Source organism: Scyliorhinus canicula, chromosome 15 (genome assembly GCF_902713615.1).
Source record: "Scyliorhinus canicula chromosome 15, sScyCan1.1, whole genome shotgun sequence".
NCBI lineage: Eukaryota > Metazoa > Chordata > Chondrichthyes > Carcharhiniformes > Scyliorhinidae > Scyliorhinus > Scyliorhinus canicula.
Window position 1 is genome coordinate 27,585,356 of NC_052160.1, and position 19,948 is coordinate 27,605,303.

General features: G+C 42.5%; 1 protein-coding gene across 1 annotated transcript; it reads right to left on the reverse strand.

The window, feature by feature from the left end:
• Positions 1–796: 796 nt before the first annotated feature.
• On the reverse strand, positions 797–18,901 carry atp6v0cb (ATPase H+ transporting V0 subunit cb). Its single transcript, XM_038819821.1, has 3 exons — positions 18,599–18,901; positions 9,731–9,914; positions 797–1,596 (listed from the first exon to the last, which is right to left on the reverse strand). The coding sequence occupies exons 1-3, from the start codon at positions 18,672–18,674 to the stop codon at positions 1,392–1,394; spliced, it is 465 nt and encodes a 154-aa protein (XP_038675749.1). The 5' UTR covers positions 18,675–18,901; the 3' UTR covers positions 797–1,391.
• Between the last annotated feature and the right edge of the window lie 1,047 nt (positions 18,902–19,948).

Consider the following 19,948-nt stretch of genomic DNA (forward strand, 5'->3'; position numbering starts at 1 on the left):
AGAGGAGAGAAACTGGGGGTGTGGAGTGAGGCACAAGGCAAGGACTTCCTTGTGCATGAGAATGAGCCGTGCACAATTCAAGGTGATACACAAGGTGCACAATACTCTGGCAAGAATGAGTGGGTTCTTCCAGGGAGTGGCAGACAAGCATGAGCAGGGACCAGCAAACCACACATGTTCTGGAGCTGAGAAAATAGATAGTCAGGGCAGGAGTGTTCATGACACTAACGAGGATTGTGGTGGGAGAGGTTGGGCCGAACCCTTTGGTGACAATATCAGAAGCCGGAGCTGATGGAGGGACAAAAGGCTGATGTTGTGACAATTCACCTCTGGTTTCCCAAAAGATCTTACTGGAATGGCAATTGGCAATGTCACCAGGGGTGGTGGCCTAGCTGGGAGACTTGTAGGACTTTGTTTGGAAAAGATTTAATTGAGAGATTCAACAGAGGACTTTGAGGCAGGGTGGGGAATGTTCATGACCGTGTTTAAGGACTTGCTCATCAGTGCGGTGGGGAAATGTGTTGGGCAGTTATGTTTTGCAACTGAATAAAATACATTTATAAAAATTCCATAATAATGTTTTGACTATTTGTGCAGCTTTTTAAAACTTGAATCAGAACATCTCCAAAAGTGAACTATAACAAGCCACTAATGTCCTTGCATTACCTACGAGTATGTCAGCATTAAGCCTGTGATTATTGGACCCCTATCTCGATGTTCAGGACTTGGCAAGCCAGTAAGTGAATCATATGCATTGAAAGAACACGGGAAAATTTAGAAAATAAGCAAGTTCAACTTAGTTGAGGAAATTTTTATTTGGAAACATCAGAAATGTGACACGCAACTGGGTGCACATCTTTATGAATAGGCATACATCTTACTACTGGAAACATTTACATGTGCCTCAGGATGTTAAAAACACAAGTAGAACTCACTCCCAATACCAGTACACAAAAGTAGGATTATGATCAGATCCAATCTTTAACCAATTATTACATCCAGGGAGATCTGAGCAAATACAATTACTGACAGTGCAATAATCTACTATATCATCATAGGGACTCCAGAAATCTTGCTCCATAATAACAATGTATGAACATTTTAAATCTTTTATAAATAAAATTAAGTGGAAGAAATGAAAACATTACAATCCTAATTGAATCCGAGTGCTCCTCAACTATAATATGGATTGGAAATTGCACATGTGTTTAGGAGCCACTGAACCCGGCTCTTAAAACCAATACAATTCAATACCGAAATACACACAGGACAGACAATCACTAACATACATTGCGCATTTACAAGAGATTGACTACCAAAGTGATACAACTGTACACATTCTGGAGTTAAGACCATTAGAATGACGGAGCTTAATGCTGTATTTGCAGGATTTATTTTGTGGAAAGGATCAGAGCGACAATCAGGCCATAAAGCCCCAACACTTCGGCAAAAATGAGGATCAGGATCATCCCAACAAATAACCTTGGCTGCTGTGCAGTTCCTCGTACACCAGCATCACCTACTATGCCAATAGCAAAGCCAGCAGCAAGACCACTCAGGCCCACGCTCAAACCAGCACCCAGCTGAAGGAAGCTCCTGAAACATAAAAAAGCAGTTTGAGACATATGCCAAAAAAAACCTCCAATCCTTCATGATTTTTTATTATGCGGCTCCAACTGCAATTAAACATCTAGGTATTAAAACATTAAAACAGTATTTCATGACAAATATCTTCACTCCCCATCCTGGAATCCTCTACATACAAACAAACATGTCAGTCTAATCGAAACAAAATATTATTAATAATCTTTATTGTCACAAGTAGTCTTATAGTAACTTCATTGCAGTGTTAGTGTAAGAAGGGGCAGCAGGGTAGTGCACTGGTAGCACTGCAGTCTCACGGCGCCGAGGTCCCAGGTTCGATCCCAGCTCTCGGTCACTGTCCGTGTGGAGTTTGTACATTCTCCCCGTGTTTGTGTGGGTTTTGCCCCCACAATCCAAAAGTGTGCAAGGTAGATGGATTGAACACGCTAAACTGCCCCTTAAATTGGAAAAAATGAAGTCGGTACTCTAAATGTATTAAAAAAGTTACTGCAAGACTTCAGGAGCCAAGTCTGTACTGAAGATCAGACAGTAAAATATTTAACTATAAATTGCATAGAGTTAGAAAGAGAACATCACTCATTTATATATGAGTGTGAAGGGCATACTGGGCAATGTCCCAAACCTAGATGTTAATCACGTACAGAACTAATATACACTAGAATACAAACCACACAGATCAGTTACTACATTATCCACCAAAATGAAGAGAATTCCAGCTCAGTGCCTGGTGCAGAAATATTCATCTCAAATCACCTGTTGGCTTAATGCAGACATAGAAGAGAAGGAATTTTACCTTCTCATGACCTTTTCATACAGGTCAGTAACAAAAAAGGGAAAATGTAAATGCTGCTGTGCATAGCTGTCCCAGCATGCCCACATCCTGGTCAATTTGAAGCTGAAGCATCATTAAGCAACATGGTCACCAGGATTTTCAGTCTGCAAGTCTTCTTACATTGGGAGATAGACCGCAGGTGAAAATTACAGAGAAAGATAGAAAATGGGTGACCAAAAGGCAGAGCAAGAGTCAGAGTCAGAAGGCAGTGCAGGTGTCCCCTGCAAAACAGATACACCACTTTGAGGCAGATGGCTCACCAGGGGAAGGCAGCAGCAGCCAGGTTCATGGCACTGTGGCCATCTCTGCTGCACAGGAGGATGACAGGAAGAAGAATGGCAGGGAACTCAATCGTAAGGGGAATAGACAGGCGGTTCGAGCTGAATTCAGGGAGTTAGGAGTTAAACTAAAAACTAGGACATCAAAGGTAGTAATCTGAGGGTGGCTACCAGTGCCACGAGCTAGTCAGAGTAGGAATGTCAGGGTAGATAGGATGAATGAGAGACACGAGAGATGGTGCAAGAGGGAGGGATTCAAATTCCTGGGGCATTGGAACTGGCTCTGGTGGAGGTGGGACCAGTACAAACCGGACAGTCTACACATGGGCAGGACAGGGTGTGGTGTTTGTTAGTCCTGTGTGGCAGGGGGATGGGAACCAATGCAGGATGTCGAAGGGAAGTAAAACAGGGACAGAAACAAAAAGGAAGTGGGAAAAAGTAAGGCAGAGAAGTCACAGTCAAAGATCAAAAAGGGCCACAGTACACGTACAATGAATAGGCCTAGGCCCAATAATACTAAAAGGAATAAAACGGGAAGTAAAAACAAATGGAAAGCAAAGCAGGTCAACAGAAGGAAAATTAGGAGAAAAGTTAAAATGAAAAATAACTTGGTTACTGATTAGAGGTATTAAGATTCAAAACCAGTATAAAAGCCAACACAAGGGTACTTTACCTGAATGCTCGTAGTTTTCGGAATAAGGTAAATGAGTTGATGGTGCAAATCATCATGAATGACTGTGATTTAGTGGCCATTACTGAAACATGGTTAAAGGATGGTCACGACAGGGAGTTGGATAACCAAGAGATCCAAACTATTCGGAAGGCAGTGGATGGCAATGACATTTGGGCTGTAGTGAGGGATGCCATCGGTGCTATGGAGGATAAGGTTGAACCATTTGAGTGGAAATCCAGAGTATTAAGGTGAAAAGTCACTGATAGGAGTAGTCTATAGGCCACCAAATAGTAACATTATGGTGGGATGGGCAATAAACAAAGAACTAATTGATGCATTTAGAAATGGTATAGCAGTTATCACAGGGGATTTTAATCTACATGTCGATTAGTTTAACCAGGTCGGTCAAGGCAGCCTTGAGGACGAGTTTATAGAATGTATCCACAATAGCTTCCTAGAACAGTATGTAATGGAACCTACGAGGAACAAGCGATCCTAGATCTGGCCCTGTGTAATGAGACAGGATTGATTAATGATCTGTTAGGCATCCTCTCAGAAGGAGCAATCACAATATGGTGAAATTTAATACAGACGGAGGGTGAGAAGGTAAAATCAAGCACTGAGGAACAGTGGAACACCTTCCAAGTGATTTTTCACAGGCAGAAAGCACATAATTATAGGACAGTTAGCTTAACTTCAGTAATAGGGAAGATGCTGGAATCTATCATCAAGAAAGAAATAGCGAGGCATCTGGACGGAAATTGTCCCATTGGACAAAGGGCAGGTCGTGCTGAACTAATTTGGTGGAATTCTTTGAGGACATTACCAGTGCAGTAGACAATGGGGACCCAATGGATGTGGTATATCTGGATTTCCAGAAAGCATTTGACAAGGTGCCACACAAAAGGTTGCTGCACAAGATAAAGATGTATGGCGTTAAGGGTAAAGTAGTAGCATGGATTGAGGATTGGTTAATTAATAGAAAGCAAAGTGTGGTGATTAATGGGTGTTTCTCTGCCATCAGTAGCTAGTGGTGTCCCTCAGGTTTAAGTGTTGGGCCCACAATTGTTCACAATTTGCATTGATGATTTGGAGTTGGGGACCAAGTGCAATGTGTCCAAGTTTGCAGACGACACTAAGGCGAGTGATAAAGCAAAAAGTGGAGAGGGTACTGAAAGTCTGCAGAGGGATTTGGATAGTTAAATGAATGGGTTAGGATCTGGCAGATGGAATACAATGCTGACAAATGAGGTTATCCATTTTGGTAGGAATAACAGCAAATGGGATTATTGTTTAAATGATAAAATATTAAAACATGCTACCATGCAGAGGGACCCAGGTGTGCTAGTGCATGAGTTGCAAAAAGTTGGTTTACAGGTGCAACGGGTGATTAAGGCGTGAAATGGAATTTTGTCCTTCATTGCTAGAGGGATTGAATTTAAGACTAAAGGTTATGCTGCAACTGTGTAAATATGTTAATGAGGCCACACCTGGAGTATTGTGTTCAGTTTTGACCTCCTTACCCAAGAAAGGGCGTACTGGCACTGGAGGGTGTGCAGGGGAGATTCATTAGGTTAATCCCAGAGTTGAGGGGATTGGATTACAAGGAGAGGTTGCATAGATTGGGATTGTACTTGTTGGAAGGATCTTATAGAAACAAAATTATGAAGGGAACAGATAGGATAGATGCAGGCAGGTTGTTTCCACTGGCAGGTGAAAGCAGAATTGGGGACATAGCCTCAAAATAAGGGGAAGTAGATTGAGGACTGAGTTTAGGAGGAACTTCTTCACCCAAAGGGTTGTGAATCTATGGAATTCCCTGCCCAGTGAAGCAGTAGAGGCTCCTTCATTAAATATTTTCAAGATAAAGATAGATCGTTTTTTTTGAGGGAATAAAGGGTTATGGTATTCGGGCAGGAAAGCAGAGCAGAGCCACAAAAGATCAGCCATGATCTCATTGAATGGCAGAGCAGGCTTGAAGGGCCAGATGGCCTACTCCTGCTCCTAGTTCTTATGTTATGTTCTTATGAGTTAACAGCAACAATGTACTTAAAACCATTAGCTTAATTTACACCTCATCCACATAGCAACACAATCACACATCTCCACACATCTCAGTGGAAAACTGTGTCGCTGTAAAGTATTTTAAGGCAAAGACCATCACATGGCTAAACAGCATCAACTAACACCTCAAATTAATTATCTTTTAGTATCTAATGTAAAGTGACAGCACTGACATAAGACAGGCAAAAAATGGCTCAGTACTTTATTCAAGAACCTAGCAAGAATCCATGTCAAATATAACCATTTCTAATAGGAAATGAGGGTCTGAATTTAGCCTTTATACATGGCACATTGCATTCAAATTCCCTTTGCAGCTTTCAGTATTGTAGCTATCACGCCTATCGTCACCTACAAACTTTCTTCTGCATTTCCCCATGTCTTGTGCAAGGGAACTGTACTTCATGGAACAACTGTCCGAATATTAATTCATCCCAATCATTTAGACCATGCAGCAACTCCATTTTCAGGAGCAGCAGTGGCTAGCACTGCTGCCTCATGGCACTGAGGACCCAGGTTCGAACCCGGAGTTTGCACATTATCCCCATGTCTGCATGGGTTGCACCCCCACAAGCACAAAGGTGTGAAGCATAAGGTAACTGTTATTTATTTTTTTTTTTTTTAATTAAAAACACCCATTTTCACCATAATCATTAAAGCACCCTAAAAGCTACATTGGCTGTCTACCCTGCTGATCTTTAACAATTATACAACTGCTATAATTTTTCTATATTAGATAATAATTCTCATTGTTGCATTGAGGATACTAATATTTATAATCTTTTGTTTCCAATAAGTGGTGTGTTGCTGGAAGTACAAGACACCCTGGCTTCAAAGTCCAACTACAACCAGTTAGTCGGAATAAGGAGCACAATGCTGCACTGACCCGCCACTGTTCCAGCTCCATTGGCTTAGACACCTTGCATGTTTATGCCAGAAAAATCTCAAAACAAATAGCTCATTCCCACTTGCATGTTACATGAGTGGCAACTGAACCTCTCCATTAGCATTGAATGAAATTTTCCCTAAATTGAAAAGCAGAATTTTAGCCATGTCTCAGCAGACTGCTATCTTGGCTGCATTACTCATTCTATAATTATAGAAGCAGATTCATCAACAAAGCCAGCTACATTAGCACTTGCCCTTCTTCAGAAGAGTTAGAATCTCATATCCCATTTCCGTATTCTTCTAGGGACCTATTTTTAGTTTAAGATTGGAATGTGCCAAACTTTAAAATGAAGTCTCATGCTGCCAGATATGTCTATCAGGTGTCACCATCTCCACATAACTGCAAATATCTTAGAGCCATTACCCCTTTCTATTGACAAAGCCCAAACACTAGTGCTCAACGAGAGTCAGATCTTTCACACAAGAAAAATATTAAATTGACATACTAGTTGTCATGGAAGTTGAGTACGTCACTGAGTGGTCTCAATGTCGCTCTCTACATCGTCCAACACCACCTCCTTCAGACATGGTTATAAACCAATGTCACTTTTAAGCCATTCCAGTTTCTCAAAACCTACAATGCCTTTTGTTTAAAGAAAAATCACATTTGAATGAGTTTTTTCCCCTCGCTCTACATTCAAATCAGTAAACAGAAGCAACCCCAGAATAGACTTTTTGCAACCAAAGAAACTGCTCAGTTTAATTTATAGTCTGATGCACTATCCTTTCCCCAATTCTACAACTTTAATCAGCTCAGTCACATACACAATAATTAGCACTGTTGCTTTACAGCACCAGGGTCCCAGGTTCGATTCCCGGGTTGGCTCATTGTCTGTGTGGAGTCTGCATGTTCTGTGTCTGCGTGGGTTTGGGTTTCCTCCAGATGCTGTGTCCTCCCACAAGTCCCAAAAGATGTGCTTTTAGGTGAATTGGACATTCTGAATTCTCCGTGTACCCGAACAGGTGCTGGATTGTGGCAACTAGGGGCTTTTCATAGTAACTTCATTTGCAGTGTTAATGTAAGCCTAGTTGTGACACTAAATGATTATTATGATATTGCAAAAGCTACAAATTCCATCTACACCTTCACATGATCAGTTTTTAAACATGATTTTTTCTTTGTGGAAAATATCTGTTGCTTCCAATTGTTTTCTTAAATATTTAACAATTTCATCTTTTAACAATACTTTGCCACAGATAATAAGTACTCACATTAAATCGTTACAAGACTACTTTTCTCCAATAGCTGGATTAGCATATGCAGGCTATTGAGTTCACCAAACAAAAACAGCATCAATTAGTTTGAAATGGGAGGGATCAGGATGCCCAAGAAAAAAGACTAGGTGCATCCCAATTGCTCCCCTATCAATTTTAATGTTGCACATGATACAAAAACTGATAGGATGGTGAATAGGGATGTCTTTTTATACAGGATATTGGGTGCCTGGAACTCACTGGTGATGGAAAGAGGTACGAGTGACGTTTAAGGGGTGTCTTGACAAATACATGAACAGAATAGGAATAACAGCCTCCCCGAACAGGCACTGGAATGTGGTGACTAGGGGTTTTCCACAGCAACTTCATTGAAGCCTACTCGTGACAATAAGCGATTTTCATTTCATTTTTGTAATGAGGAGATAGCCTCAAGATTACAGGAGGCTGGGCATCATGGTAGCGCAGTGATTAGCACTCCGCATGGACAATTTAGTGTGTTCAATCCACCTACCTTGCACATCTGTGTGTTGTGGGGGCAAAACCCAAGCAAACATGGGGAGAATGTGAAACTCCAGAGCCAGGATCAAACCTGGGTCCTCAGCACCTACTGCAGCGTGCCACCATGCTGCCCTTCAGATGTCCAAAATTACGAGTTGGGGCATAGATTTAAGGTAGGGGGCACGAGGTTCTGATGGGGTGGCAAGTAAGGGATTGGGGGGGATAAATGGCCCTTTTCCTGACTTGGGTGGATGTTTATAGCAGGATTTCCAATCTGTTTCTTTTCTACATCAATATTGAAATGACCTACACTTGGTGTACAGGGAGTAACTGGAAACTTTGCAATGACAAAATGTGGGAACTGTGAACGTTGGGAACAATAGTGATCGACTTCAAAAGAGGACCTGCAAAGTGGCAGCTCAAATTTAACAAGGAATGAAGAAAAGTACAGCACAGGAACATAACCTTCGGCCCACCAAGCCTGTGCTGACCATGCTGCTCATCTAACCTAAAACCTTCTACACTTCTGGGGTCCGCATCCCTCTATTCCTATTCTGTTCATGTATTTGTCAAGACACCCCTTAAACGTCACTCATACCTCTTTCCATCACCAGTGAGCTCCAGGCACCCAATATCCTGTATAAAAAGACATCCTTCACATCTCTTCTAAACTTTTCCGTTTAAAGCCATGTCCCCATGTAATTGACTCTTCCACCCTGGAAAAAAAAGGTTCCGACTATCCACTGTCCATGCCTGTTCCAGTGAAAATAAACTGAGTTTATCCAATCTCTTCTCAGTTAATGCCTCCATACCAGACAACATCCTGGTAAACCTCTTCTGTAGCCTCTCCAAAGCCGCCACATCCTCTGGTAGTGTGGCAACCAGAATTGAACACCAATTTTAATGGGAGTGCGATGCAGGAGCAGAGGGACCTTGGAGAAGAAATCACCAAAGACGGAAAGGCCGGTTGTGTCCAGGGGGAGAGAGGCTGATGTTTTGGCCTTTGCTTCCCTGGTAGCCCGGAGACAGATGTTATTGGCATGGAAGGACTCAGAACCCCCGAAAATCAGGGTGGCAACATGGCTGGGTTTGAGGCTCGAGATAAAGTTCGCCCTCAGATGCTAGGGTTTGCCTGGAGGTGGCAGCCATTTATTGACTTCTTTGGCGAAAATTAAGCTGTCAGCGAGATCAGAGGAGCAAGACTGTTCAAGGAGAAGATTTGATAGGGTAGATATGGGGAAATTGTTCCCTTTGGCAGAAGGACCAAGAAGTAGAGGATAATGATTTACGGTCATTGGTAAAAGGAGAAAGGCACAAGGAAAAATATTTTATGCACTGTGTCGTCAGATCCAAATTGAGGCCTAAAAGAGAATTGGATCATTATCTGAAAATAATTTTATTTATTTTTTTTTTTTTTAAAAAGAGCTACAGGAAAAAGGCAAGGAAGCCAGACTAGGTGATATGCTCTTGAAAGGACAGACCATATGGCTGCAACCCTATTATTCTACGTTTGTAGTTAATTCTCTTGGACGAAATTTTGAATAGATGAGCTGAAAGAAAATGTTAACCATCTTCATGTGTATCAGACAATAAAGCAAACTCCCAGTTAAAGAGACTTACTTGAATAATGTTATCTTTTCTGTGAGTGAGTTGGCAATTAGTACTGCCACCACCAGTCCGTAGATCGCAATAATACCCGCCATCACAACAGGAATGATGGATTTCATGATTAGCTCAGGCCTCATCACAGACATAGCAGCAATGCCTGTTCCACTCTTTGCGGTACCATAAGCAGCACCTAGAGCTAAAAAAGAAAATATTGGGAAGTCAGAACATTAAAATCAGCCAAACAATTACATTAGAGTCCCAAAAAATAACATCCTTATACTGTCTGCACATCACTGGTTCCATGTACACATTGATCCAGAGCTTTGTAATGCACACCCTGAACAGAAATTGTTCATTCACTAAGCTGCGAGAAGTCAATAGAACAGTAGGGAAATGGAAGCAGAGCAGCATGCAAAATCTCATCAAGTTAATGCACAGCTCTCACCTTGTAGCTTGGCAATAGGCATAGTAAGACAACAGATGGCACTACAGCTGGCACTGGGGGATTTTACCAGATCAGCTACTGCAAGTCACTGGCTCCTAAATTACCATCTGATTTGGTCACCGAGTTTAGTATTGAGTTCCATCACCATCACAAAATGAGAACCTGTCCAACACAGGCCATTGAACAAGGTGTTGATCTACTTGTTTCCAATTTCCTTCCATTACAAATTGGTTCCTTTTGCAGACAGGAATTTATGATTATTTGCTCCAGGAATACTGCATTCCTACAGGCTCAAAATAATTTACTAGAGACAACAGAACACTGGAGTACAGATTTTTCACTTGGCCCACTAAAAGATGCCTGAAAGCAGGAAGCAAAAACCCTCATTGTATTTTTTTTAAAATATTTGCATATGCACCAAGGTGCCACAACCTTTGGGATACAGACCAAGAACTGGAAATGAGTTTAGGCGGGATAGCTCTCAGCCAGAACAGACAGACAATGGCTGGCTGAGTGGTCTCATTCTGTGCTAGATAATTTATGTTTAACTGTAGCCAGGATTGTCAAATTACAGCTGGCTGCAACACCAACAGCCCCAATAAGATAATGTATCCTAACAGTAGGATGACTGAAACTACCTTGGCCATGGTGTCACAAGTTGAGCTTATGTAGTATTTTTTATCTGCTTCAATGTGAGAAACCACATGTGTTTGACCTGCAAAAGGTTACATAATACTGTATTAGATGCAGTGCAAACAAAACCAGACGGTTTAAACCAGCACTATTATTACAAATCTCATCTAATATTAAACCATTTACACAACTGTTCACTACAGTCAACTCTGCACCCTGCTGAAAGTGGACACCCAGTTTCCTGTTATAACTCCACTTGGGGAGAAATTAACCAATTAGAAAACTATTTGAAAACTCCCTATACTGAAGTTAATGCTGATACCACGGCTGGCATAGATTTGTGGATGACCCTCTGCATTAGGCCTGGGTAGTAGGATCAACTAGAAGGAACACTGCATAACAGTTTCCTCCAAGTGAGAGGATAAACGTTAATCCATATAGTCAGAATTTACAGTGCAGAATGAGGCCATTCGGCCCATCGAGTCTGCACCGTCTCTTGGCAAGAGCACCCTACCCAAGGTCAACACCTCCACCCTATCCTCATAACCCAGTAAATCCACCCAACACGAAGTGCAATTTTGGACACTAATGGCAATTTATCATGGCCAATCCACCTAACCTGCACATCTTTGGACTGTGGGAGGAAACCGGAGCACCCAGAGGAAACCCATGCACACACAGGGAGGATGTGCAGACTCCACACAGACAGTGACCCAAGCCGGAATCAAACCTGGGACCCTGGAGCTGTGAAGCAATTGTGCTATCCACAATGCTACCGTGCTGCCCCATAATGAAGCATCATGATTCAGTGGAAAAAGAACATATTTAACAACATCAATGCAGACATCAACACCAGACTCCTTCCTAATTTCTATGGCATTAACTGAAGGAAACAATCCACATCAGACATTACACCAATCCAACAGCTTTAATGTCATTTCTGCTGGTGCTAGCCGACAAGAAACCAGAATTATTGAATTCCTTTTCTACCCTGCCATAGAATAGAATCCCTTAGTGCAGGAGGCAAATTTGGACCAACGGGTCTGCAACAATCCTCCGAAGAGCTCACCACCTATCCAATCCCCACAAACCATTGATAATGGCCAAATAGAGAATGGAATCAAAACATTCATATTTGGAAAGAGAACCGTCTATGAAAGTAGTCTTACAACACCAGATTAAAGTCCTGAAGGAGCAATGCTCCGAAAGCTAGTGATACAAAACAAACCTGTTGGACTTTAACCTAGTGTTGCAAAACCTCTTACTGTGCTCACCCCAGTCCATCACCAGCATTTCTATATCACATCAATCAAAGATAATCGCTCCAGAAGATTTTTATTTTTTTTAAACTTGAGGAAATCAATGTTTACAATCTTCAGCAATTCATACAATTCAGCAAAGACTATTTTGCCCTCGAGTTCAACAAGATAATGGAACCCCCCAAATAACCACATGCCAGCCAACTTTCTCTTGTGGCCTCTTAAAAAAAAATGCATCTTCCATTAAAGTGTACACAAACCTGGATATTGTAACCCTGCAGTAGACAAACTCTGTTGGAATGTCAGCACCTGGATGCCTTGAGATCATTTTGTAACGGAAACATCCTGCGCTATTGAACCAAATGCTAATCTCCAAAAGCTAGGATTGCAAGTACATGAGGTCAGAGAGATTTGTGGAATTATTTTACAGTTGCACCCAAGATCAGGGAATGTAGTTTTTTTTTCCCCAAAAAGCTTTGCAATAAGAGGACAGAGAAGGGTCAATGTGGTGGTATAGAAGCAGGTGGAAACAAGAATGGGCCCATCCAACCTCAAACCACCATTCAATTAGATCATTCACCTCCATCCCATTTAAGTCTTTTCAGCACACAAGACAAATGAACAATGAGAATTTCAGTAATACAAAAGCAAAATATTGGAGATGCTAGAAATCCGAAGTGACAGAAAATGCTGGAAAAATCAGATCTGTGGAGAGAGAAACAGAGTTAACATTGGGGCCATAGGAAACTATTTCACTCTCCACATATGCAGTCAGATTGTTTATTTCAGTCTTATGTTTTTATGTTTGTCTTTATGTTTAACTAGTGGTTCTCAATGCTGGATGATGTTCCATCCTTCTGCTTTTCCATCACTGATGGAGCTTTTAGTTATTCCTTTCCACAGTAACACCCTACGCATGCTATCCCTCCCTTTATTTAAAAACAACTACATGGCATGCTTTATTCTCCCTTGGGAGATGCCCTGAACTTATGCCCATGGCGCCATATTGGGTCAGGGAATATTATTTCAAAATATAAGTTTAGATTACCCAATTATTTTTTCCAATTATGGGGAAATTTAGCATTGACCTACACTGCACATCTTTTTGTGTTGTGGGGGGTGAAACCCACACAGACACAGGGAGAATATGCAAACTCCATATGGACAGTGACCTGGGGCCAGGATCGAACCTGGGTCGTCTGCGACAAGACAGCAGCGCAAACCACTGCCACCATGTTGCCCAAGTCCTGGTAATATAACAGTGTTGGAAAACAATCTTGTAAATTTGAGTTGGTACCAGAAAGTAAATTTACCATACAGTTGATGAGTTGCAGTATAAACTCAGCTGGTTCATTCATTTTAAGGAACCTCCAGAATGCTACAAGGTAATCCAGGTGGACCTTAGATTTCATCTCATTTCTATAGTTATAAATGAAAGGTAAAAGTCAATGAAGCAAATGGTATAAAGAGCCCAAGGAAAATGGTATTCTCCTGGAGGAAGAATTGAGGGATGTGACAGGGCAGTAAGGCATGGTAAAAGGCAGCATTGCTCAACCAATGGTCATTTCTGGTCTTGAAAATTCTGGTGTTCATTTCTCTAAATTAGGCCATTGTACCTTCAATTAGAGATAAGTGAGAAGGAGTGAAAATTCAACATAAAAAATAGGTTTGTGAAAATACTGGTTTGTGAAAATACTGCAGTTATGCCAAAGACAGCTCTTAAGCAGAATTACCCACTCAATATATTTCAGCACACATCATGCCAACTTGGTGTAGGTGGAAATTTTCACTGACAAATTTAGTGAAGGAACAACTTGCTTCAACAAGTCACAACCTAAAGACACACTTTGCAACCAACAGGGCCTGCTAAAACAGCTTAGGACAAGATAATTCTGATAGTTGTTTATTAACATCACCGTTGCCTTTAGAACAGTACACAGTTGTTTAGATAAACTTGCAAAGTCAAAAGGGACACCTTGCCTTTCTTTGTATAAAAGGTCAGGAGACAACAATCAGGCTAGGTGGTAACTAATACAAGACTTATTAAACGGTCAACAATTAAGAGTTACACAGAATCACCATGCACTAAAAATGGCCAGTGTTACAATTGAGGTTTGGGGTTTGAGAGATTTTGCAAAGTGGGTGGATTAGCCACATCTTTTTATTAAAACAGTAGAAAATATATACAAGGCCAAACGATACAAACACTTGTGTTGGAGAAACAGGGCACCCTCCCCTCAGTACCAGCGTACGTGGAAGGGGGGGTGGGGGGAGAATACTCTGATTATTAAACAGTTCACAGTTGTACTAAAAAACAAACGGCACACACACACACTAAACTTTGCGCCGGAGAGACCAGATACCCAACAGAAGGGAAAGGCTGGCTAAATTGCCCCTCAATTGGAAGAATTTGGTACTCTAAAGTTATAAAAAATATAATAGAGAGCTTTGGGGGCTGTAGCTTTACATTTAGGGTAAATGAAAGGGGTGCCTGTGACCCCTTCTGAAGGCTTCCTGACAGTACGTCAGGGTGGTTTCATTGATAGAGATCAAAGGAATGTTTGGATTATTTTACTGAGAAGTTGGTATTATGTTTGGAGACAATGGCAGCACTCTAGATCAAGTCTCCCCAAAGTCCCAGAAAGGTGTTGCAAATAATTTGCAAACAGTGGTGTTATAAACTGTTCCATTTACTTTTAGGATGGTTAAGGAGATTATTCTTGGAAGGCCCACCTTCACTACCTTACCCCTAGCCCAAGGTGTGGTGATCCTCAGGTAAACCCACCACCAGTCAGAACTCTTCCTCAAAAGGGGAAAGCAGGTCATCTGGGACTGTGGTAACTTTACAACTTTACTTTTAGGATGAAAGGAAATTGGGGGTCAAGAATAGCTCACTAGGATTTTTACCTTATATTAAAAGGTTGATGGTTTAATTTTACAATAGGGAAAGAGGAAGTCATTTTCGAGATCAGGTTACAGGCTTCTGCACTGATCAATGAATGGTTCTGTATGGTCAGAGAGAAAGGGCTTTGGCTTTGTGAGCTACCACATCACTAGTCAAAGATGGCTGCGAGACATGTCTCAAGGATTTCAGGATCTTGGTCTTGGCATTCCAGAAGGGACCATCGGAATAGGCTTTACTGCTAGGAGAGAATTTCAGAAATTCTGGAAGCTGGGACCCAAAACAGTGAAAACATGAATCCACTGGAAGCAGAATACAACTGCGGAATGCTGTCACCCAACACTTCACAATAACTATATGGAGCACAACTTTCTGTAGTTTAAATTTAAAACTGCCTACAAAACAGGGTTGGGTTACTAGATTCGTTATTCATTACAATAAAAATCTTTAAAACATGAAAAATTGTGTCATCTTTTTCAGCCATTAACTGAATGTTTTTTTTTAATTTAGATTAGCCAATTATTTTTTCCAATTAAGGGGCAATTTAGCGTGGCCAATCCACCTACTCTGCACATTTTTGGGTTGTGGGGGCGAAACCCATGCAGACACGGGGAGAATGTGCAAACTCCACACGGACAGTGACCCAGAGCCGGGATCGAACCTGGGACCTCAGCGCCGTGAGGCGGTTGTGCTAACCACTAGGCCACCGTGCTGCCCTCTTAACTGAATGTTTAAGCAATTCAAATTTCCATCAGTCTCTACAAAGATAAACATCTGGCAAATGAGCATTTGGCAAATCATTCACCTTGACCAAGCTGACAATAGTTAATATATCAATGATAGTCACATTAACATGGGAGGTAGTGTCCAGAAAGAACTTTAGACTAAACCATTCAAGCCTTGCTTTACACGTGTGCTGTGCAGCACGGCAGCATCGTGGTTAGCACAATTGTTTCACAGTTCCAGGGTCCCAGGTTCGATTCCCGGCTTGGGTCACTGTCTGTGCGGAGTCTGCACGTTCTTCCCGTGTCTGCGTGGGTTTCCTCCCACGGTCCAAAGATGTGCAGGTTAGGTGGATTCGTCATGCTAAATTGCCCTTAATGTCCAAAATTGCCCTTAGTGTTGGGTGGGGTTGCTGGGTTATGGGGATAGGGTGGAAGTGTGGGATTGGGTGGGGTACGCTTTCCAAGAGCTGGTGCAGACTCGATGGGCTGAATGGCCATGTAAATTCTATGATATACATTCACATGCCAGATAATAAAGAGGCTATCTAAGTATTAACCTGCCTTCCACAGATTCTACCCAAGTTCTCCACACTTTTGTTTTCAATCATCACCACCTGCAGTATTTGGTCTTTGTTCTGGGGTTACTACCCCCCTTTCTAAATAAACTATTTTCAGACTGGATCCAGTGTACATTATGTTAGTCTTAATTTGAAAAACAGACATTTATTTCCTATCTGGAACGAATATATTTCAGGCAGTTGGTATTGATGTGCTAGTAAAACGCCATTGACAGTTTTCAAGATGGCTGCTTAATTTATGTCACTGTAGGAATAGTACACATTCCGAATAAACCAAGAAGAAACCAGTGGGCAGAAGGAAAAGCCTCCCCTCTCCCCCTCCCAACGCGCAGGTTAACAGGGTTGGGGTGGTGGAAGTGCGCATGTGGACAGAGCCTCAAGATGGAAAAAGGTGGCCAGCTAACTCACTAGGCCAGTGAGTGCACCTGGGTTTTCCTCCCCTGCTGAACCTTCACTTTGAATGGTAATTTCCACTGTATCTGAAAATTTAAAATTCACTTTAAAGAGCAGCAAGCAGTCTGTGTCAATACATAGAATCTCATTTGAACAAAGCCAAATAAACTAGGTTTCCAAAATATTCTAAAATAGCATTTGAGGACTATTTCATGGATGTGCAGACAGGGAGAAAATAAGACAGATAAATTAGTGATAAAGGACAAGCGCTACACTAACATTTTGGTGCACGCCAACTAAACTTTAAAGGTGTCATTTGTCAACCCTCAACTTGGGGTCTCTGCAAGCACAAGGAACAATCATGTTCAAATTGTATCCTTTGAATTACTCAGAAACATGGAGTGTAGGATGCCTTGTTGCTTTCTCTATGGCAATGCCTTAGCCAACCAATTACCCCATTTCTCCCTAGTACAAATTGTTCTGATCATTTGAAATTTGGCATTCTTGCATTTATCCTGATGTGTGCAAGATGAAAAGCTTCAGTAACATTGCTTTACAGCAATATTCAGTTCTATACTTAGTGGCCATTTCGATATAGCATTCACACATCGCATCCAAAATGAACAAGTATTGACTAAAAATCTAAATAGACCAAGACTGCTGCCAACTGGCTCAAAATTGGCTATCAAACTACAACTCTCCCTAAACCTACCAGATTCCTTCCCTCCAGTTCTATTAGCTCTCACTTGAACGTGACACTCAGGAATGTTTTATAGACCTGTGCAAACCCTGCCCAGTTTAAGGTTACTTATTCAATAAAGGAATTTACATTATTGCGACATAGTGGAAGATTAAAGCAAGTCAGGTGGACATGAGACACCAAAATAAAAAAAATTGAAACTCAACGAGGGGCATTATATGGCGCTTGCTCAGAATGCACACACCCTCAAGCGTTTTAGGGCAGACCAATTTCAGTTCCTGCTGTAGTGGATGGAGTCCACCTGTGAAACCACACCACAATCAAATAAATGTCCCTTAGAAAAAGGAACGAAAAAAATTACCAACTATTTTCTTGCATGAATCCAAGAAATCGATCGCTAAAAAAAATCGCTTTAAATTACCATCATAAATTACCATTTTCCTGCAGGAACAAAATCTGTCAAGATTAAAATTAGATTAAAGACTATTGGCTTGGGGAGCTATATTCCACACAAGTAGAGTTTCAGCAGGCAAAATATAATTTCCAGGGGGATTATGCAAATCCCCGATCTATGATAATTTCGTGTAGTGACACCGTGACAGCATTACAATAAATCAAGGGGCTGTGGCCGTTGTCTTTTTTTTAAAAAAACCTCTGGAGTAAAAACTGCGGCATTTCACCATAATTCTGCGACTCAAAGCGAAACAGAATGTTGCAAGCCACGTACAACGTTAGCACCCACACCCAAAGTCATATGATGGGTTCGGGACTGCCCGCTCCGGAAATCGCCGAACCCTCCCCGCCCCAAACCACGCAGAACGGCGATGTCCCAGGGAGATCGCAAGGCGGAAACACCCGAACGCCCCACCTGCTTCCCCCCCCCCCCCCCCCCCGTGACGGAAAGGCACGAGCGCCAGCACCTGGTGACGGAAAGGCTCGAGCGCCAGCAGCTGGAGGGTGACCGCTCACATACGCAGGCGACAGCGTCCGCTGCAGGAAACACCGTCAGCGGCGGCAGCCCGTCGCTTGGCAGAGGTGAACAGACATTTAGATAGAAATAAATAAATAAATAAAAAGCACCCAGGCTCACTCGCTCCGCGCGGCCATCTTATGTATAAATATACACGGAAAAAAAAACCGAGCCTGAACCGAAACCATCCCCAACCCAATCCCGGTGCGGCTCGAACGTCGATTAGGCCGGACAGCAGCGAGCGGCCTGCAGCCAAAAACAGGGGCAAGACTCACCGCTAAAAACCATGGCAGCAGAGGCGCCCATCACGGCGAAAAAGGGCGAGTATTCGGGAATTTCGGCGGTGGACATCTTGTCGGCTACCCGTGCAGAACTAACACTAACTACCGGTGATTTATATAAAGCGGGCGGCTTGTCGCCTTTTTTTTCCTCCTCTTGCTCGTCTCTTTTCTCCCCCAACCTTGTGCTGTTTCTTCGTCCCGCTGTTGCCCCCCGAACCTCCGGTTCCCCAACACCACTGCCACCCGTCACACAGGGAGAAGTTCCGCTCCTGCCCGACCCTAAATACAAACTACCAACAAAATGGCGGGGCGGGGAGAGGCACGTGACCGCGCCCGGGGATCCTACCACTATTGTGGGGAGGATAGGGGGGGTGGTATCAGCGCACGGCCATTCAACTTAACCTGGCTCTTTGATTTACCACCCAGAGGCATGAGGCTTCGCGCCTGGTCGGTATTTTGGAAAATGCATCCTCCCAGTGTCTTGTGCCTTTAATGTGGCCGGTGCAGTGGTTATCCGCCAGCCTTCTCTCCCCCCTTGTCACCCCTCTTGTGTTGGTTGCCGCCGCTGCAGGCGGTTCTGTGAATCAGCCTGATGACTGCACAGGGCAGAAAGGGAGGTTCACATGAAAGGCTTTTCACTGCACTGGATAAAAGTACAACATCACTGAACCTCTCTGATCATGCAAACCCTCTACGGCGTTTAGCTGCTGCCATTACAACTTGCATTCCTTGAAAGTGTTCAGCATTTTTATTTTATCTGTGCAAGAATCAAATGTGCAGGAAGGTGGCTTTTCATTCAATCATTCGCATTCAACTCTTTGGCCAACACTGATATCTACATATATGGATGTAATCTCCAGTTGACATTCAGGATACCCAAATCACAGAAGTGGCAGAATGTGTGTTGCATTGCCCGAAGGGCTCAGGATTTTTATTGCAAACTCAAGGTCATCTGTGTAACCCAAAGAGGTAGTCTGATGACTACAGTAAATGGTTTTCTTTTGCATTGCTTCGCTTGAATTTAGTTTTAAAGTAAGGTTATCATGCAACATAATACGGCGACAGGCACACGGACCAAATATAATTATGCTATGATCTGAGGAAGGCCGAGTGGTGTCCATGAAGTTCCTGTCCACAATTTAGATGTAGTCATCAGGTGACGGTGATGTGCTACTTGATGTGGTTAGTGGGCAGTCCCTGCATGGTTCACCCTGAGTAGCTTCAAGTTGCAAATTACAAACCCTAACATGCACAGTTTACCATTCGGTCTTGACTCCGGGTATAAAAACAATTTCCTGTACCAGCCTCCCCGAACAGGCGCCGGAATGTGGCGACTAGGGGCTT

Excerpts from the sequence above, each read along its gene's own strand:
- atp6v0cb (XM_038819821.1), bottom strand. The coding sequence starts at position 18,674 with ATGTCCACCGCCGAAATTCCCGAATACTCGCCCTTTTTCGCCGTGATG. Across the intron at positions 9,915-18,598 it reads TGCTGCCATGGTTTTTAGCG|CTCTAGGTGCTGCTTATGGT; the intron begins GTGAGTCTTGCC and ends TTTCTTTTTTAG. Across the intron at positions 1,597-9,730 it reads GAAAAGATAACATTATTCAA|GAGCTTCCTTCAGCTGGGTG; the intron begins GTAAGTCTCTTT and ends TTTATGTTTCAG.